Genomic DNA, 19,420 nt, shown 5'->3' on the forward strand with positions numbered 1-19,420 from the left:
CAGGAGATGTGAATCACCATTCGGACAGTTGATGAAGAAGCAAAAAGATCAAGCAACTGGTCTGTATTCATGGTTTTCAAGCTTGCATTCTCAGCATTGATAACAGCATTAGCAACAGTTACTTTGAACTTCTGCAGACTCATGACTTTCTCTTCCAAAGTACCACGCATAATGAGTCGATGGACGTTGACAACTTTCCGCTGACCCAACCTGTGTGCTCTATCCATAGCCTAAAATATTAAGCATATTAGCAACAGAAGTAATTCCATGTTCACCAAGAAAGAAAACCTGTTTTATCACAGATGTATTGTGTGTATAGAGAAAGTCCAAAGAAATATTTTATGTAATGAGGAATAGCAATGGTCACACTGAATCTGATCCAGCTGAAGCAGTTCAACCTCACGAGGATCCAACCAGAAATTTTACCAAGGGTCCATGAAGTTAGTGCAATGCTTTATAAAACATATGTAGGAATTATTATGTTAGTTGAGTCGACGTGTAAAGCGTAAGACGTATGGGACCACATATTCTGAGTACAAATGCACCCCATATTTTCTTCTAAAACAAAACATTAGTTATATTGACAATGCGTACCTTCATGTGTCAAAACATGAGTTTACATCATAATATATACTCAAATCAATCAACAAAAGCAATCAATATAGACAATTTATTTCCATCATTTAACAATTAAATTAATTTTCCTAAGCTATACATTTAAAATAAAATATATGATATACATAATTTTTTTCTTTGTGAGAAAAATTGATCGAAATTATACAAAAAATATGTTTTATGTTTGTTTGTTGGGAAAGTTTGATTTAACTAAATCAACAATGCCTAGGGTTTATGCTCTTGCAGCAAGACGATAACATCCACCAGAGTGATACTTGAGCTGGTTGACTAAAGGGTCATATATGGCATCCAGTTGCATCCCTTTCACAAAGCTAAAAATTTTGGTGCAATCTCTTAGCACTGTTAATGGGCAAGAATGAAGACAATGACTTTAGATTACACTTGAATTTAGGGTTTATAATTTACAAGTATTGGTCTGAGTCTGACATTTGAATTTTGTACTTTTGTAGATTGGTAATTTGATACTCTGATATTACTTGCTGAACCAATAGCCATCTCAATGGTCAAGAATCAAGACAATGACTTTAGATTGCACTTGGATATAGGGCTGACAAGTATTGGTTTGACCATTGAATTTTGTACTTTTGTTGATTGTTAATTGATACTGATATTACTTGCTGAACAAATAATGATCTCAACCTTTTATGCTCTTATTTTATTCCTCGTGATGCTAGAATGATTGTTCATAGACTTAATAATATGGAAAATTAATGAATACATGATAAGATTAAAAATGCCAAATATAATCTTTTAAATATATTTTAGTTAGTTCCTAGGGTTTAATGAGTCTACTGTTCCTATCCAAGATGTTGATCTTTCCAACCCTAGTGTTAGTTGAGGAATAAAAATGGAACTTTAAAAGTAGCAGAAAAGCTACATGTTAAGCTTCATCTACGGAAAAAGGTGAAACCGTCACCTTGACAGCCCCTCCAGGGAGGCCCCACACTTTCCAAAAGGGGGTAAATAACAGGGGGCTTCACCTAGCAACAATAGGCCATGCAGGAGAGGCCCTGCAGGAGAGTGAGGCAACCAGCGGGGCTTTCTGCACCCGCTGAGAATCGATCCCGGGCTTACATGTGGCAGCACCCCTACAAGTTAAGCTTCATGATTCAATTTATGGTGTTTTGATGCAAGAGGATCCGAATATCTTTCATACTATTTTTAGTAATTTTGAATTTTTTTGATATTTAAGATATTTTCGGTATTTAGAGTAATTTTGGTAATTTTTGTCTTTTGTATTTTTCGAATTTTGAATCCGTTTATAAATTTTAGAATTGTGAGTTTATTAATAATTTTTTCTTTCTTTTAGAATTTCTTTCCTTTCTTAGGAATTGAGGTTTATATTATTTCCTTTTTTTGTGTCTTAGGGTTTGAAGTCTATATAAACATATGTTTATGTGTTTGAGAGATTATCCTCAATTATTAAATAAAATTTCCTTTTTTGGAAAAATCTGGAGGACGACAGCTTTTTTTCTTGTGTTCTCCTCAATTCCCCCCACTCCTCGTCAGTCCGCAGGATAATCGCTATTCTGCCCGGCCTTAGTTGGTATCAAGCTAAGCAGGTTTCGATTGAGGAAGCCAAGCATCATATCCAATGGAAGGTCGTCATGGTCGTAATAGCGATCGCAACAATAGGCAGGTTCCGATTGAGGAAGTTGAGTAGTATGATCATAGCGTTCAGGACATGATGACGATTGAGCATTTACAGAGACAAGTCACAGATTTAACCAAGCGTCTGGCGACGACGACACAAAACCTTGAAGATTGTGAGATCTCATATCGTGGATCTAAGTCTAACTTCGAGAACCCTTATCACCAGCAGATTGCATACCAGGAACGTCATGATCAGGAGGAGCCTTATGGAGAACTCAGTTTTTAGATTGATTCGTCCAAATTTTTTGGTACGTTACAAGTAGAGGGCTTTATTGATTGGATCAACGAAGTGGAGAGAATATTTTATTCTGAGAAAGTGTCCAATTGTATGAAAGTAAAATTGGTCGCCATCAAACTCAAAGGCCAAGCATTGGCATGGTGGGAGCAATTACGATGCTCACGAGACCGACAAGGCAAAGCGAAGATCAAGGATCAGGTGAAGATGAAAAAAAATTAAAGGTCGTTTTCTTCCCTTTAGTTACACTCAACCTTCATTCTAGGGACGATTAAGTTTTATCATGAAGGACGATAGCTCTAACACCCGAGATGACCTAGACGGATTCGAAGATGTTATAATTGAAGAGGAATCTCGATCTCAAATTGGAGACGAGACCAAGGCGACTAATGATCCAGTTTATAACGATGATTAGATGGATGATAATGAATTTGATGAAGATGTCTTGGAAGAAGAGGATGATGACAATGAAGAATTCAGATTTGAAAGTGTTGTTAAGTTAACACAAGGGGTTTCTTCGAACCGTATCAAGCATATTACTACTGAGAAGCTTGAACTAAATCTTCTAGAAGAAATAGACGAAGCCCATGATGAGCAAGTGATTACATCAAATCAAGAGGCGGTGAGCATAGTCTATGAGATGGAGGAGAAGTACGAGAAAACCCTCCCATTACTCACGGGTGTACTTGATTATGAAAGTTTCAAAAATATGGATTTGGTCATTGAAGCAGTTATTGAGAAAGTATCCTTGAAACAACAAATATTTTCTGATCTTGAGAAATATTGCTCTAGCAGTTGTATACTTGCTTCTAATACAACAACAATTGATCTCAATTTGATTGGAGAAGATCCTCGAATTGTGGGTGACATTTCTTCAGTCCTACTCAGATAATGCCACTTCTAGAAATAGTATGGCCAAAGAAAACATCTCCACAAATTGTTCTAGATTTACTCGATATTGGGAAAAAGATTCGAAAAAACTCCATTGTAGTTGGCAAATATACTGGATTTGCAGTTAATAGGATGTTCTTTCCCTATGCTCAGTTGGCAATAGCACCTAATAGCAGTCTCCTAACTTTTGTTGATTTGTAATGATCTTCCTCCTAGACTATCACCTGACACTACTATAAACTCGAGGACGAGTTCTTTTTAACTCGGGGTGACTGGTGCAGGAGGATCCGAATGCCTTTCATACTATTTTTAATAATTTTTGATATTTTTGGTGTTTAAGATATGTTTGCTATTTAGGATAATTTTGGTAATTTTTGTCTTGTGAATTTTTTGGATTTTGAGTTTGTTTAAGAATTTTAGGATTGTGAGTCTATTAATATTTTTTTTTCCTTCCAGAATTCTTTTCCTTTCTTTGCATCTTAGGAATTGAGGTTTATATGTTAGGATTTATTTTTCTTTTTTGTGTCTTAGGATTTGGAGTCTATATAAACGTATGTTTAGTTGTTTGAGAGATTATCCTCAGTTATTAAATAAAATTTCCTTTTTTGGAAAAATTTAGAGGATGGGAGTTTCTCTTTTTGTCTTCTCCTCAATTTTCCCTCATTCTCATCAACCCGCGAGAAAATCACTATTCTGCCTGGCATAATGTTTTATTCAAATCTATAAATCTCATTTCCATGTTTCATCAAAATCGAAGTTTTGACTGTATACTAAAGATACAACCTTTTTATTCAAGGCCTTAATTGGAAGGGAGAGGAAAAACCAATCAAGAATTTACATCTAAGTTTATTTATGGCCTTGATGAAAACTTTAGGACCAAACACAAGATAGAGACTTTTATGCAAAATTTAAGCAAAAAAACGTCAATTTAATTCTTAAAAGCATCTCAAGAAATCCATAAGCAAAGATATATAATGAAGCAACAAATGTCCGACCATAATGAACATATGCAAGGACAAAAACCTGCAGATCTTTCATTGGGTTCCAGTCATGCTCCATAAAAACAAGTGTATCAGCAGATGTAAGATTCAGTCCAAGCCCACCAACTGCAAAAAAGTCAATCATCATCTTTTTATCTTCCAAATGTGTGAAAATAACAGCACCATATCATACACACCATGAGTTGTGAGCAGCAGAACATCAATTGTTGGGTCAGAATTAAATGCTTTGACAATATCATATCTCTTTTCAGATTCAACAGAGCCATCTAACCGCAAGTATGCCACACTGTTGTAACAGAAATGCATGCTGTTAGTGAAAGTTTGTTGAAGGTTTATAAGCAAAAAGATGAGAAAAGCATAAAATTAATTCTTCAAATAATTAACTATATATTCTGCGCAAAAGATGATATATGAATCGTATAAAGTCAGATAAGATGATTGAAGCATCATATAACAATGTAATTGCCCCACCAATGATAACTTGTACAATGACTAAATTTCACACTTGGATAAAATATAATATCTAGGATCCATTATGCTTCACATAACTTCATGACTACAACCCTATTAGGCAAAGCCTTCAAGATCGTCATAATCAACTCCATGTGTCATACTGTGTTTCACGTTTGACATTTGAGCAGCAAGCAAGGCACCAGATGACCCACAGAGAATGATACAAGAACTTACTTTTTTTGTGATAAAGATACAGAGGACTGTAAGATTAGCTACAATCAAAAACTTTAGCAAAATTGTAGAGAAAAAGAAAAGACAAATGTAATGTAGATGGGAATTATACAAGAGGCATGCTAGCTTAATATCGAGGAGCAATCTTTCAGAATTTCAGTCCAAACTAAATGGTACTGATTCTTTTTCAACTATACATGAACTTTTAATGGCCATAAAGATGACAAAATAATCAAACCTAATATGAAATGGAATTTGTTAATCTCACATTACATTGAGGATTGAGTGAACTATACAAAAGCTTTATTTATTAGAAAGGTCTCATCTATATATTTGTACTATTAACAAGTAACACTTGAATCCCATGGGAAGTTAGGAACTCGACTGGCTGGCAAGAGCCAAACATGTAGAGAAACTACAATAATAGACACTTAATTAGAAAACTCAACTTTGGTGTCTTCAAGGATCTATTTGCAATATAATATGGACTTATAATTTCACATTGATAAATAATACGCATAGGTAAAGAAGACTACCTAAGGGATACAAGACCCTAATTTTCTTTGTAACATGACATCAAAAGACCCGTGATAACTAGGTCTCATCAATCTTTGGGTGTGAGAACACATTGATCTTTATCACATATTTGAGCCCTCAGCCTACAACAATCCATGATCACCTCACATACACAATTGGACATTCGTCAACCGCAACCACATTTGCTACTGCAGATTGTGGAGATCCCTCAGCATGGAACCATGTGACTATCCTCAAAAGCAGCCTCAGAGTGGTCATCACCACCTCATCCTACTTTAATGTGCTCACCAACATTCCTACAATAACACCTCTTCATCTTTGCACTTGCGGTGCTCACACTGCTCATGAGGGCATATTACAACAAGGAATCCCTACAATCAAGGACGCATTTAGTTAAAATGGTGTTCTACCTAGTGACCATGATTGAAATCTCGTATTGTGCCAAGTGACAGTTGAAACATATCATCCAATAAATTTCTGAAACTCAATACGACACAGCACAGGTAATGTTTGTGTCAATCATGTTAGCAAACATTGCATCATGCTGACACTCGACATCCTTTAGCATGCTACAGTACAGTTCAAGATAAATTGAAATGATATTATTATTTTTTTAATAGCTTGTGTTCATACAAACTAATGTCAAATGTGTACCATTTCAAATGGAACACACTGCCCAACTTTAAGTATATACTTATTTTATTTTCTTCTTTTTCGTTTTTATTTCCTTCCTCCATCCACCTCTAGTTGCCATTGGCACCATACATAAAAAAGTTGGTACAATTCTGAAATTCCAGCCAAAAACTGTAACTCCAATGTAGCTGGAGATTTTGAACCCAACTAATGACAACCTATTCATGCACCATCTCTGTAATTTCTCCAATAATGCCTTTGCCTCTACAAATTCTCCACATGCAGACGCCTGACTGAGTCGAGCAGCAGGGAAGGATGGTTTCTTCTAATGGATTGCCTCTTCACACCTCCACTTGCAGAAGACCGATCATGGTGCCAACACGACCTAATGGCAACAGCAGACTGATGAACAACTCCACCTTCTAGAAAAAACAATGAATTTAATCATTCACCTATCTTGTGAGGTAGCTTCCTCTTCATATGCACTGACAGTGATCTATTTAATATCAATTAGCAGAGTCTAGTGCCCTGTTTGGTGAAATCTCCGCCTCCCTCTCTCTGCCCATCCTGACAACTTTCTTCACACAAGCAACTGCTATCCAAGCTTGAAGCTCCCAACTCATTTTCTCTAATTCTCTATTGGTATCTTGAAATGGATCAATTTAAATGTCTTCCCAAGGCTGATATTCTCACCAGCACACCTCCAACAATCCAAATCCCTATTGATGATAATACCCATCTTCTCGTCTCCCAACTATATATGCCTTCTTGCAATCACATGTTATCTAATCTGTGGGATGTAATTTTATTGCATTTTTTTAACTGCACATCTGCATAGATTGCAGTTGTTACTTCAGAGCACCAGATTAGCCCAGGATACTGGTAACATTTTAAACAAAATTGAACTCCTAAGTAAAATCAGTAGTATGATCCACAAAGTTCTTATTCCATCATATATAGGGTTGGTTTTCTATATGATACTGCTCCAGACCCACAAATAAGAATATCTCATGCCAGGTCACCCTTATTTTCTTGAGCCAGAAATAATTTGTCATTGAGTAGCCATCAGATAAATAGTAGGTTGCAATAGCAGTGAATTTCACAACATCTATATTATGTGAATCAAAATATGTCAGTAGACAACTCACCTCTTCATATGGGTCCTAAAAAGATCCTTCTCAATGATATCCAAGACAGCCTGCAGGTTTCACAATGAGATAAGATAACTGTCACATAAAATATGATGAAGACTCAAAATAACCTGTGAAATGGGAGAGCACCTTGCGTTGAGCAAAAATTAATACTCGATGTTGGCCAACAGTTAAGGCATCATCAGAACTTGATTGATCTAAACCTATTCCACATTCTTGAAGAATCTCTTGAAGAGCGACGAATTTAGGAGAATGACGAAGTTCATGGAGCTCACGGTAAAGATCAGTGCAGCCTGGAATAACATCTGATAGAAGCGAGACAAGGGAGTCGTGTGTCTTTTCACCAATAACAAGCAATGGGTGACTACATAGTTTTAGTAGATATTGCATGGCCTGTATTAAGACACTGTTAAACAGGGAAAATTAAAGTTTGAAGCGCAAGCATTTTCCAGTCCAACAATTGTACCTGAAAGACATGAGAAGTTGCTTTTGAAGCAGTAGATTCTCCTACAGAGCTCGCCTCATATTCTTTAACCAAGCTTGTTATTTCCTTTTTGGCACTTGAAAAAGAAAAATGTTCATACAATTTTAGTTGAACAGGACTCAGGTCACAGTATCTATCTTGAATAATCTTCTCAGGAAGATCACTTAAGACTTCATCCTTAGTTCGACGGAGGAGGAACGGCATGACCTGTGGTCAATAAACATGAGAAAAGGCAATTTGAGAGAGATACAGAGAGAATCCTTAATCTTAGTTAAACCAAAACCTATTATGACCTGCTTATGCAAAGCTTCCATGGCAAGAACCCCAGCTTCAGCATCCTTAGCAGAACATTTTGAATCTCTTGCAGCCGACAATGGTTTCCCATAAGTAGTCTGGAACTGTATATTATCTCAGGATTAGAGACTAGGAAAGTAAATTCCTTTTTGCACAGAATATGTCATCTTCTCAGAGTAGCCTTGAAGAATCAATAAAATAGCAAACAAAAATAGCAAGTTCTACAGCCCTTCGCAATCATTCCGACTATTCCATCACTGTATATTTAATTATTTATTGCACTTGTACTGCTACAAATAGTGAGTCCACGTGAATAATAGTACTATGATCTCGATGGTCATATTTGTAAAGAGTTAATAATTATATATGAATATTAGAATATCTAGATTAAATCTCACATATATTATGTCATATGTTATGTTAGTCCTATCAATGTAATTGTGAATATTGTAGTTCATCCCTCTGAACTTGGTAACAAAGGTAGTGTCCTCTACATGGTTCGTGTTCATCAACATTGGATAAGCCGTGTTTGATTTGGAGGCATAACCATATTAAATCCATGCTTCTTCCGCAAGACTTTCCTAAAGCCTTCAATGAGTTGAAGGTTGAAGGGGCCTTCTTCTTGATTTTCCTTCATGTTAGCTACCCACCAACCTCACAGCACATTGTGCAACTCCATACTGCCACTGAACAAACAAATCTTCTATCCACACCTCTCTAGATCCTTTTATTTGTTTTTTTTAATCTCAACATCACGATAGAGGAAGCCTTCTTTGTTGGGAAGGGCTTGCACAAGATGTTTATGTGAACGAGCAGGGCATTGTTTGCAGGAGAGGTGTCTTGCGCCGGCTACTCATTCAGTTGGTCTCACTGTTCGGTGTTGAACGAATTGAAGGTACAGAAGGAAAGAGACCACTGCCTAAGTACCAGCTGAAGGAAAGAAGCTCACACAGTGTCAACTATGTTGATGGAGATGATTAAAGGAACAAAAGGAAAGAGGCACTTCCTTGAGTGTCAACAGGTGGAAGGAGGCTCATGCTATGTCAACCAGGGAGACCTCTTCGATATCTACAACATTGACAATTAGCACTACCACTAGGATCAATGACAAGGAAAGGAGAAGTGAGATTGAGGCAATTTCCAGGGTTTTGAGTAGCCAAGTGAAATCACATCCTAGAATGATACATGCCAGTAACTAGTATATCCAGATTTTTAATCACAAGGTTCGATGGTATTTTGTCTCAATAATCACAATTTAGTATCAGCAAAGATACAAACATAGATAAGACAATATGTAGGCTAAGAAGTACTGGTTCATTTAATAAAAATTTGGTATATTGAAAACTAATATATTCCAACGCATTATCCAAGTTACAAGCCAACAACAATCCCATCAGATAAGGAGTGAGATAATGTAAATGTAGGACAAAATAATGAAATAGCATGAACTAGACATACACAATTTCTGTACTAGCTGATAAGGTTGTGTTTCAAAAACCAATTGGAAGGTGATGGTCATGTATTTGACCACCATATTCTATAGGTAAGATCATTAGAGAAAGAAATACAAAAAGGAACATAATATGAAGAGGTTGCATAGTAAGATCATTGACAAACCTGTCTCTCTGTCCCAAGAAATCCAGGCATTAAGAAGTCAAAAAGAGACCAAAGTTCTAAGACGTTATTCTGCAGACAAAAAAATATACAGAAATCCGAGCAAATTTTCAGTTACAAGCTAATGTTCTGCTAAAACTAGAGAAACTAAAAACAGAAGTTAGCTAAGTGGGCTACCTGAATAGGAGTGCCACTCAAAATAAGACGGTGCTCAGCTTTCAACTGTTTCACAGCACTTGTTATTTTAGATTTTGAATTCTTGATAATATGGCCCTCATCTAAAATGCAATAGTTCCAAGAAAGGTTTCCCAAGAAATCAATATCCTTACGAACAATATCATAAGATGTTATGACCACATTGCACTTTTCAAATTGATCACGAAGCAATGCCCTTTCTGGGTTAGAACCAACATACTGAAGGGTAACCATTAAGGAATTGTCAATATATTTTTCTATTTCATATGCCCAATGACCAACTAGCGTGGATGGGCAAATAATCAGAGACAGAAGGTCTTTGGAACTGTTGTGGGCGCGTTGTTCCACGATATCAGATGCCACTATTGCTGATGCCTGAAGTGTTTTACCAAGGCCCATGTCATCACATAGAATTCCATGAAGCTTGAAGCGTTTCAGAAAAGCTAACCAGTTGATCCCTTCTTGCTGGTACCTGTTTTTGACCACAAAGTACAAGCTAAGGAAAGAAATATAACAAAACTAAAGTAATGCAACATACAGTAAATTTCCAATCAAAAGATCAATTGAAAGTATTATGCACATCATTTTTTAACAGATCATGCAACTTTAATCATCCAAAAATTGATAACCATTGCCTATTCTTCAATGCAGAGGCCTCAAAAAAATAATCCTTGAGATGCATATAACGTGAAAATTATCTCATAGTGCTCAATCATAACCAATAACTGTTCTCATTAACATCTTGTGCATATCTAGTTGTTAGAGAAGCATAAAGGTGTTTTGGGGTGATTGATGATTAAGTGGATTTCTTCATTCAAGGTGGGTGTTTTTTACTTGTTTAATAAGTACATCTTGTACATGATTAATTATATGACATTTATGATACAAAAAATTGTGAAGATGAAGTTTTCAGAAGGAGATTATTCAACGTGTTGCTTAACTATAAAATAGAAATAGATAAAAATGTTGTGGGTTTAAACACGAGAATTGAAAAACTGATTTACTTTCTTGTTTCAGATGATATTATTTTTCCATACGTGAGCATTATACATGTGGGTAACGCACACAGAAGAAATTGTTTTTAAAAGCTATTCTTTCTATCTGTCATTACTTATCTTTCAGAGTCTATTTATATATAATTGTTCAATATTTTTGACCCTTTCCAAGTGAAAAAAATAATAATAAATCATCTAACTAGAGTAACTAAAAAATGGCAAGCACACCATGATACTTTCATAGAGATAACATGATTACATGAAATCTGGTGAAATTAATGTACAACTACTTATATTGAAATAAGAGAATACTTGGTGATAAACTTATTGTTGAGCTTCGGCTCCAAACTACAGAGGGACCTCAGTTCCATTTGCATGTTATGTGGACTTCAGCCATTTCTTATTAGGTGGATTGCAAAACGTTCACCTATTATGTGAGCATGTCTTTACTAGGTGGATTGTATCATTCACCCTTCCATATAAGATGTATTTGCTAAATGGTTGGGTTGTAGGAAGTTCACTCTTCTATATGAGATGTATTTTGTTACTAGGTGGATTATAGATCATTTGTCCATCTTATGAGATATATTTCTTTACTAGTAGATTGTGGGTGGGATTGTTTGTCTTTCTATAAGAGATTTGTTTTTTTTAGATAAAATAGAGAGGAATAATTAGAGAGCAAAAGAGGAAAACATGAGAAAAAGATGAAGCTTCCTTTAGGAAAATTAAGATCTGATTGTGATAAAAGATTAATGTTTTAATTAACAGGGACGATAACTTCGTGAATATAAATGTTATGAACTTAAATATCGCAAATAAAAGCAATAAAAGTGTTTAAATCACTAAAGTGATGAGTAATAAGAATAATGCAAATTGAAAACATGAGCCACTTATGGGAACTGTGATGATTATCTAATAAACGATTAGAAATGAATTAGAATATTGATGATAATAATAACTGTGATTATTATTGCCCTTTGGATTCTTTATATGAAATACACAAACATGCACATCTTTCTCACACATTTTGCATTTTATGCTCGCATCTGTAAGTTTCTAGCCTCCATTGTGTTGTACTTGACTTTGATGATTATCTTAAATACAATTAGAAATAAGCAAGAATGTTAATGATGACAATTATTATAAATATTATTACCCTTTGGATCTTTTTATGAAATATACAATCATACACTTCTTTCTAACACCACTTAGTATTCTATACTCATGTTCTTGAGTTTCTTACACCACATTTATAAAGCCTGAACCACTTATGGAAATTGAGATGATTATCTAATGTGAACTACTTATGACAAACTGTAATGATTATCTAATATACAATTAGAAATTGATTTACAATATTGATGATAATAATAACCATGATGAATATTGGCCTTTGGATTCTTTTTATGAAATATGCAATCATGCACTTCTCCTTACATACTTTTCATTTTATGCTCACGTTCTTAAGTTTCTAGCCTCCATTGTGCTGTATTCTACTCTATTATCTTATATACAATTACAGATGACAAAATACCAAAGATGATAATTATTATGAATATTACAACCCTTTGGATCTTTTTATAGAATATGCAATCATGAACTTTTTTTACACCATGCATTTTATACTCACATTCTGGAGTTTCTTACACCACTTTTTTTTACATGTACTGGCAGTGTCTCCTCAAAGTTATGCATTTAGTTTAATTTGTATATTGTTACATTTTATTTATTAAAGTTCAAACACAATGAGCAAAGCTTGCCTCTCACTAGGCCTAGCTCGTGCAAAGCTAACAAACATTGTCTTTACAGAATCCCTCTAAGGTTTGGCTTCTCTTGGATATTCATTATAACATCATTACAAAAAGCTCTCAAACCCTACAAGTAGGAAAGTTATTCCCACGAAGGTATAGCATCTAGGAAGCAAATTGAAAGACCAAAAAAAAAATAATTTAATGACTTTGATACTTTGCACTAAGCTCAAAAGAAAGATACCTATTGCATTGCTTTTAAAGGAAAAAGACAAGCAAACTGACAGATATAAAATCCAAGAGCAAGTAAATGGGCCTAAACAAGATGATGGTGCACCCGAAAGAAAGTAATAGCAAAAGCATTAGCAATTATGCAAGCCATATGTTGCAAAGTACATACACATATGAAAAGAAAGCACTTGTTTGTATGTATGCTAGTTGCAGATGTTAATAGAAAATTATCAATTGAAATTATGCTAAGATATGAACATATAACAACCCCCAAAATAAAGAAAGGACAAATTATGGGCAAAAAGAGGCATCCATAGAACATCTCTAAGATGAATTGTTGACTATGAAAACAGATTATGTTCTACTCAACGCAGTGCAAATATTGAAAGATAAGACACTATTTCACTACTCTCAACCTTGTTTGCTATGCTTACCAAGTGTTATAAAATAAAATTGAACATACTAGGAATTCCACATGGAATGAATAAATTGCATTTGTGAAAAAGTAATGATGATACAATATTATAACTCAATAAAAAAATTTCCATCTGGGAGACCATACAATTGACTTAGCTGAAAGTTCACCAAAACTCTATATAATTGGATAAAAAGTCACCTAGTTTCATATCCTCAAATACCGATATGGCATAATTTATTAAAACATAAAATGTGATGCATATAATAATATTATAGAACTTGGTAGTATATAAATCGCAAAAGAAGGAAAAAAAAATACAAACCTTCTTAATGCTACTTTGAGATCAAATGGGATATTGTAATCTTCAATATGAGAGTTGTCAAGAAGCTGTTCTAAAAACTGTGTGTCTTCTGTATTCCTTAATAAAGTCTCACTTAGTCCTGTAGGTGAAGGGACGCCTCTTGCTAATGGAAGTAATGGTACAAGAGCAGCAAAGCTATGGGTCACAGTCTGTCTGACAGCATGATTGCTGTCAGCCATACACCGCAGAAGTGGAACCACAAACAAAGGAGCATAGGGTACCAACTCCACTCCCAGACCCTGAACAAGCAAATGCACTAGCATTCCAGCTCCCTGTCTTGCATGTGCAGATGTCGAATCTGATAACATTGGGACAACATTCTCGACAACAGCTCCCATTACACTAGATTCCATCACCTTGGCCATGGAGGTTATGCATCGTGAGGCAGCTAATCTTACAGCCATGTGATGGTGGCGAACACATGCAAGAACACATGGAAGAATAGTGAGCAACTGAGGTCTTATTGACTCATTTACCACAGGTGCAATAGATCGAACCAACTACATAGAAAAACAAACATAACCAAGTTAAACAGGAAATGTTTAGCTCATATTTGAAAAGAATAAAAACATGTACGAAATTAACAAAAAATAAGGTGATTTCCCTTTTCATTTTGCAAATAACATTCAGGGGAACCTGCTACTTTTCATCCAGTGAAAAACTTTAAGCCAGAGCATAAGGAATACAACTAACCATAACCATAGCAAAAGAAGCTACAAGAAATCTAGGTTATTTAACATAGTGGTAGAATTGAGCTGTGAAGACCAAACAGGTCTATCTGGTTCAACCAGGAAATAGCCCCTAATGCAGTGTGGTATGGTTTAAACCTCAAGGGCAGAAAAGGCCAAGAATCAGACAGAAGTTTCATGAACCAGCCCAAGCTGGCTAAATTGAGGATGCCAGTTGACCTGATTTCCTATTGTTCAAATGTTTTTTGTATTTTTATATATTTTGTAAACAAATTGAACTATCTTGTTTTATAGGAATGCAGACCACACATGAACAGACCGGATAAAGACTGCCAAACTCGAGTGTCATGGAATTGTTGGTTGGACTGCAAACAATTTAAAGTGTGTGGGTGTGGGCGTGTGTGCGCGCGCGCGTGTGCGTGTGTGCGCGCGCACGTGTGCGTGTGTGTGTGTGTGAGAGAGAGAGAGAGAGAGAGAGCTGAGCTTATTTGGTAAAAGAAATTTAGTGAACTAAGGTTATTTGGCAATCTGACCATGAAGTTAACAGACCTGCAGAGCTTTCAGCCCACTACCATAACCAACAATCCATAAGCTACCTTTACAATCAAAATAAGATGAGGTTGTAACCCAATTTCGTAGCTATCAATTGATAAGCTAGCTTTAGAATCAAAATAAGGCCAACCAGTATCTAATAAAATTCATTAAAATTATAGTTAAATTACATCAATATATATCAAACTTAGGTAGCCAATCTACAGAGAAAAACCTCAAAAAAATATTAGGATATAAATATATAAGAGCCAACCATTACCTAATCAAAGCTATTCAGACACTAAGCTCTAACAGTGAAAATGGAAAAGAACAGAGGGAAATTAGGTACCACATTTCAAAGCTAATTAACTAACAGGAAACCATGATAAGGATCAAATTAAGTCAAAATTTAAATACAACAACCAAGCCTTATCCGATGGGGTCGGCATAAGTCAAAATTTAAATAACTATATAAATAAATTTTGAATGCCTATTATAGCTATATAACAAAAATTAAACACAAGATCACTCACAAATTTTGAGGAAGCGCATAAATCTCTGAAAACATCAAAAAAGAAGCATTTGGCCACAACCTAATTAAAATCAAGTTTCTGGTTGAACTTGAATAGATTTCTAATTTCATCTTTCCAACATAATACAAGTATTATTTCCTCAGTTTGCTTACACATTGCATCATTCTCTTAGATTTTCAGTAGCTAACAACTTAAAATATTAGTTCTAGATTCAATTAGTTCACATTCAATACTAAATTTCATGCTTCATAAATTCTAATTCTCAAAGCTTCATTGCAGTGGTTGCATCATGTGACTCATGCATCAATGGCAAGCTTTAGCATATAGTGAAACAAACATTGATTTCATAGCAAATGTAAATAAAAAACAAGTTTGAAACCTGAATATTGTTTATCAATGCCTGTGGATCATTATCCATACAAGGGTTTGCCATATGAAGAATCTGCTCATCATCTTGAGCTATAGGTTTCAGAACCTCAGTAAGGCAATCCCACATCTTAGGGAGTTTGTCAAACAATGACGATCCAAATTTTTCACATAAATGCTTTAGTGCCATTTCAGACCCGCGCCTGCTTAGGAAGCCCTCTACTTTAGACTTGTCTTCTCCAGAAGAAGCCATTTGAATTTTCGATTTGTCAACCTTAGTTACCTTACCAAAGGATAATAAGTATTGATCTTCAATAACCTCAACTGAATTTATCACAGCAGCTTGGGGTGTCTCAGATGTATCTAAACATGTCAAGCTGCAAAGGTTTTTGATTAATTTATCATTGGGGCTCGGTTTTCTACCAATACATTGAAAAATCAGCTCAGCAAGTGCTTCTGCAGCTTTTTCTTGTAGTAATTCCTCCTACATAGGAATTTTGGATAAGTAGAGAATATCATATATTCTGTTTATGACATAAAGAATGTACCTGTTCTCTCTTAACAGCTGCCATTAAAGGCAAAATAATTGGATTGAGTCTGGATGGTAACTGTGACATCCAGACCACTGCAGCAGCAACTAAAGCCGTCACAGTGACATGCAAGTTGTTCTGCAAGCATACAATTCATGGTATAAAAACAATAATAAAAAGAGCACAAAAAAAATGTGATCAGAGAATAAATAAAAGGAAGAAAAAAATGGAAAAAGAAAAATGTTACAAGTACCTGAACACATTTCAAGTAACCTGAAGTAGACACAAGTTGTCGTTTTGCAGATTCCATATCATCCAACAAATGTTTTTCTAAATTTTCAAGAAGACTTGATTCAGCAGGCAGAGTAAGGCTTGAAGCAAAATTAATTGCTTCATCAACAGTTAGTGATTTCCATTCGAACTTGATGTTCGATATGTAGTCCTTGTCTATGCCAGCAGACTGAGCTGAAAACAACAGGTGATTGGCTTCATTGCGCATTTTTGAGTAAGTCCTTGAAAGTTCAGCGTAAGAATCAACTGAACCTTTAGTTGGAAAAGATGGATCAGAACATGATAACAGATCTAATAGCCATTGTTTCACATGGTCCAAAAGCCCAACTAAGAATCCCTGATTTACAACAGCACCCCTTCTTTTAAGCTCCTTAAACCAAGCAACAATAACCATTGAAGCCACCTGAAACAAAAACAATGTTTCAGTAAAAGCAAGTGTCAGGGATCACTTATCAGTTGAACCAGACAAGAGGTCACTATAAGAAATTAAAAATTAAAAAAAAAAGGAAAAAAAAAAACATAAACACTTACTAACCAGTTGATGCTTACCTGTCGTTGAACTCCAGAGGAAGAGGAAATGTCTTTCCATAATGAATCAACAACAACTTGCAGAGAAGTCTCAGGCAACTTGGATGCAAACACACCCAAGGCTGTTGCAGTAGTAACACGTGTATGGATCACTGATTTCTCACTATCTGCACCTATAATTATCATAGGGATGCTGGCAGAAAGGTCAAAACTTTTATCTTGCAAAGCATTTTCTTTTGCAGACCCTTCCAGCATTACAGCTCTCATTTTAGCAGCAGCTCTAAAATGGCTTTTGCGAGGGAGGGCAACTGGCCAAAACATTTTTGTAGTATCCAAAGCAGAACCATAGGGAGTGGTTGCAATCTCAATCCAAGAAGAAAAGTACAACCCTCCAGCCACTTCCAAATCCTTCTCTGGACACTGAAATGCAAAAACATCAATATAACAAATTCATTTTGGAAAAAATATTTAGTTTGTTAGTTGACATCAAAAATAATCTAAGGCGCATTTACATAGGTAAAATAACCTGCAGCAGGAGCCTCCACACTCTCTCTGACGAGCAAAGAATTTCATCATTTGACTCCAAAAGCATATTCTGGTACACTATCCTCAATGCATCACTTAATATTGAAGTAGGCCAAAACCTGGCAGCTACAGACATGGAAGAACTTCTCGTGAAACTGACTTCAAGAAGACGCTCCTGCACAAATTTAGATGCTTGAACAAGCTGAAGTAAAAAAAACATTTACTGCAACAGGAAAATCATGAAGCATATAAATAGAACACTATATTATAATCAGAGAGGAAAATGATTATTAAGAAAGTATGATAATCTACAATAAAAAAGCAAAACTGAAAAGCAACTTGGGACTGTCTACAGAATATTTACCAAAGTGCGGATGGCTGAATGGCGAACTGAAGTTATGGTGTGTCTCATAAATGGCCATAACCGGGGTGTTAGAGTAGACAACATATAAGGATTTTCCTTACTTTTGTTAATATCTTCTCCCTGCTCTTCAAGAGATACTTCATTGAGATCAATTTCCTGCTTCCCTACCATACTCAATTTCTCCATCATTTTTGGAACCATCTCAGGCTGAGAGTATATCTCTGCCAACAAATTCATCACACTACAACAAGAGCAATCATAAGTAAATAAATTCAAGATACAGTTAAGTGAACTAAAGACTGATAGGTAGCATAACTAGGGAATATAAAAATTTAAAACAGCAAAAAACAACTTAAACTTCTCACCTGTACTCAGAGTGAACAAATACCCATCAAATATACTCATCAGATGCATAAAATGACTTGTCAAATTTAATACATAGCAATCTCATTTCAGTAGCAAAATAATGCAAAAAAGGGAAGGATAATGGAAAAGCAAACCTGCTTGTAGATGGACTGAGGTCATCCAAGTCTAACAAAATATCCCATAGAAGCATTACAATTGAATGTAGGACTTGGTCATCAAGTGATGCAATTGCTGCAGCAGTTGGTATCAAGGCTTCAGCGGCAACAGCTCTAACATCATCATCTGGATCCTGAAGCCCAGCCTTACAGGCAGGCAGAACATAATCAAGCAAACCGGCAACCATTTCCTGAAACAGGAAATAACAAATGTGGGAAACAATACATATCTAGCTACAAATTAAATAGCTAGCAAATACCATGAATTAATGTCCCTTTCAAGCCAAAAGCATGATTTCTTTATCTACCAAAAATAACTATTTCACTCAATTATAGATTTGACTAAAAGAAACAGACTAATAACTATCTGTTTCCAGTACTTTAAGAATAGTGAAAAAATAGTTCTGAAGGTCGTACTGGGCGAACAGCTACTAAATATTTTATCCCTAAAAGGCTTCCATGCCGAACTTCCCATTCCTGCCTGCACTGAAAAGCAAAAAAGATAGGTGATAAGAGTCAAAAATTCTTTCACATGGGTTGAGTTTCCTTCATATCTTAGAAGTTATCTTGAAGAAAAGCATACCTGCATTTTGAGTAAAATTTTCAGAGTGTCAACAACTAGAGAAGGTTGCATGTACTTAAGCACAGCACCAAGGGCTTGAGAACAAGTTTCACGAACAGGAGAAACAACCTGATCCGAAACATAATCGCCAAAGCTACAAAACAAAGATTAAGACACAATAATCACTGATGAAATAAGGAAATTTTTTGACGCAAGTAA

General features: G+C 35.5%; 1 protein-coding gene across 1 annotated transcript in view; it reads right to left on the reverse strand.

The window, feature by feature from the left end:
• LOC121986868 (TATA-binding protein-associated factor BTAF1) overlaps positions 1 to 19,420 on the reverse strand; it is a 29,879-nt gene that overhangs the window by 566 nt on the left and 9,893 nt on the right. The window contains exons 6-24 of the mRNA XM_042540799.1: positions 19,223 to 19,355; positions 19,057 to 19,125; positions 18,619 to 18,830; positions 18,119 to 18,359; positions 17,756 to 17,929; positions 17,251 to 17,649; positions 16,664 to 17,104; positions 16,429 to 16,548; positions 15,894 to 16,364; positions 13,723 to 14,261; positions 9,991 to 10,480; positions 9,817 to 9,885; positions 8,199 to 8,303; positions 7,888 to 8,112; positions 7,551 to 7,814; positions 7,419 to 7,468; positions 4,593 to 4,702; positions 4,439 to 4,521; positions 18 to 230 (exon numbers count right to left, since the gene is read on the reverse strand). Of these exons, the coding sequence (XP_042396733.1) occupies positions 18 to 230; positions 4,439 to 4,521; positions 4,593 to 4,702; positions 7,419 to 7,468; positions 7,551 to 7,814; positions 7,888 to 8,112; positions 8,199 to 8,303; positions 9,817 to 9,885; positions 9,991 to 10,480; positions 13,723 to 14,261; positions 15,894 to 16,364; positions 16,429 to 16,548; positions 16,664 to 17,104; positions 17,251 to 17,649; positions 17,756 to 17,929; positions 18,119 to 18,359; positions 18,619 to 18,830; positions 19,057 to 19,125; positions 19,223 to 19,355 (4,408 nt within the window). The remainder of the gene's footprint in view (positions 1 to 17; positions 231 to 4,438; positions 4,522 to 4,592; positions 4,703 to 7,418; positions 7,469 to 7,550; positions 7,815 to 7,887; positions 8,113 to 8,198; positions 8,304 to 9,816; positions 9,886 to 9,990; positions 10,481 to 13,722; positions 14,262 to 15,893; positions 16,365 to 16,428; positions 16,549 to 16,663; positions 17,105 to 17,250; positions 17,650 to 17,755; positions 17,930 to 18,118; positions 18,360 to 18,618; positions 18,831 to 19,056; positions 19,126 to 19,222; positions 19,356 to 19,420) is intronic.

Source organism: Zingiber officinale, chromosome 5B (genome assembly GCF_018446385.1).
Source record: "Zingiber officinale cultivar Zhangliang chromosome 5B, Zo_v1.1, whole genome shotgun sequence".
In the NCBI taxonomy this organism is placed as follows: domain Eukaryota; kingdom Viridiplantae; phylum Streptophyta; class Magnoliopsida; order Zingiberales; family Zingiberaceae; genus Zingiber; species Zingiber officinale.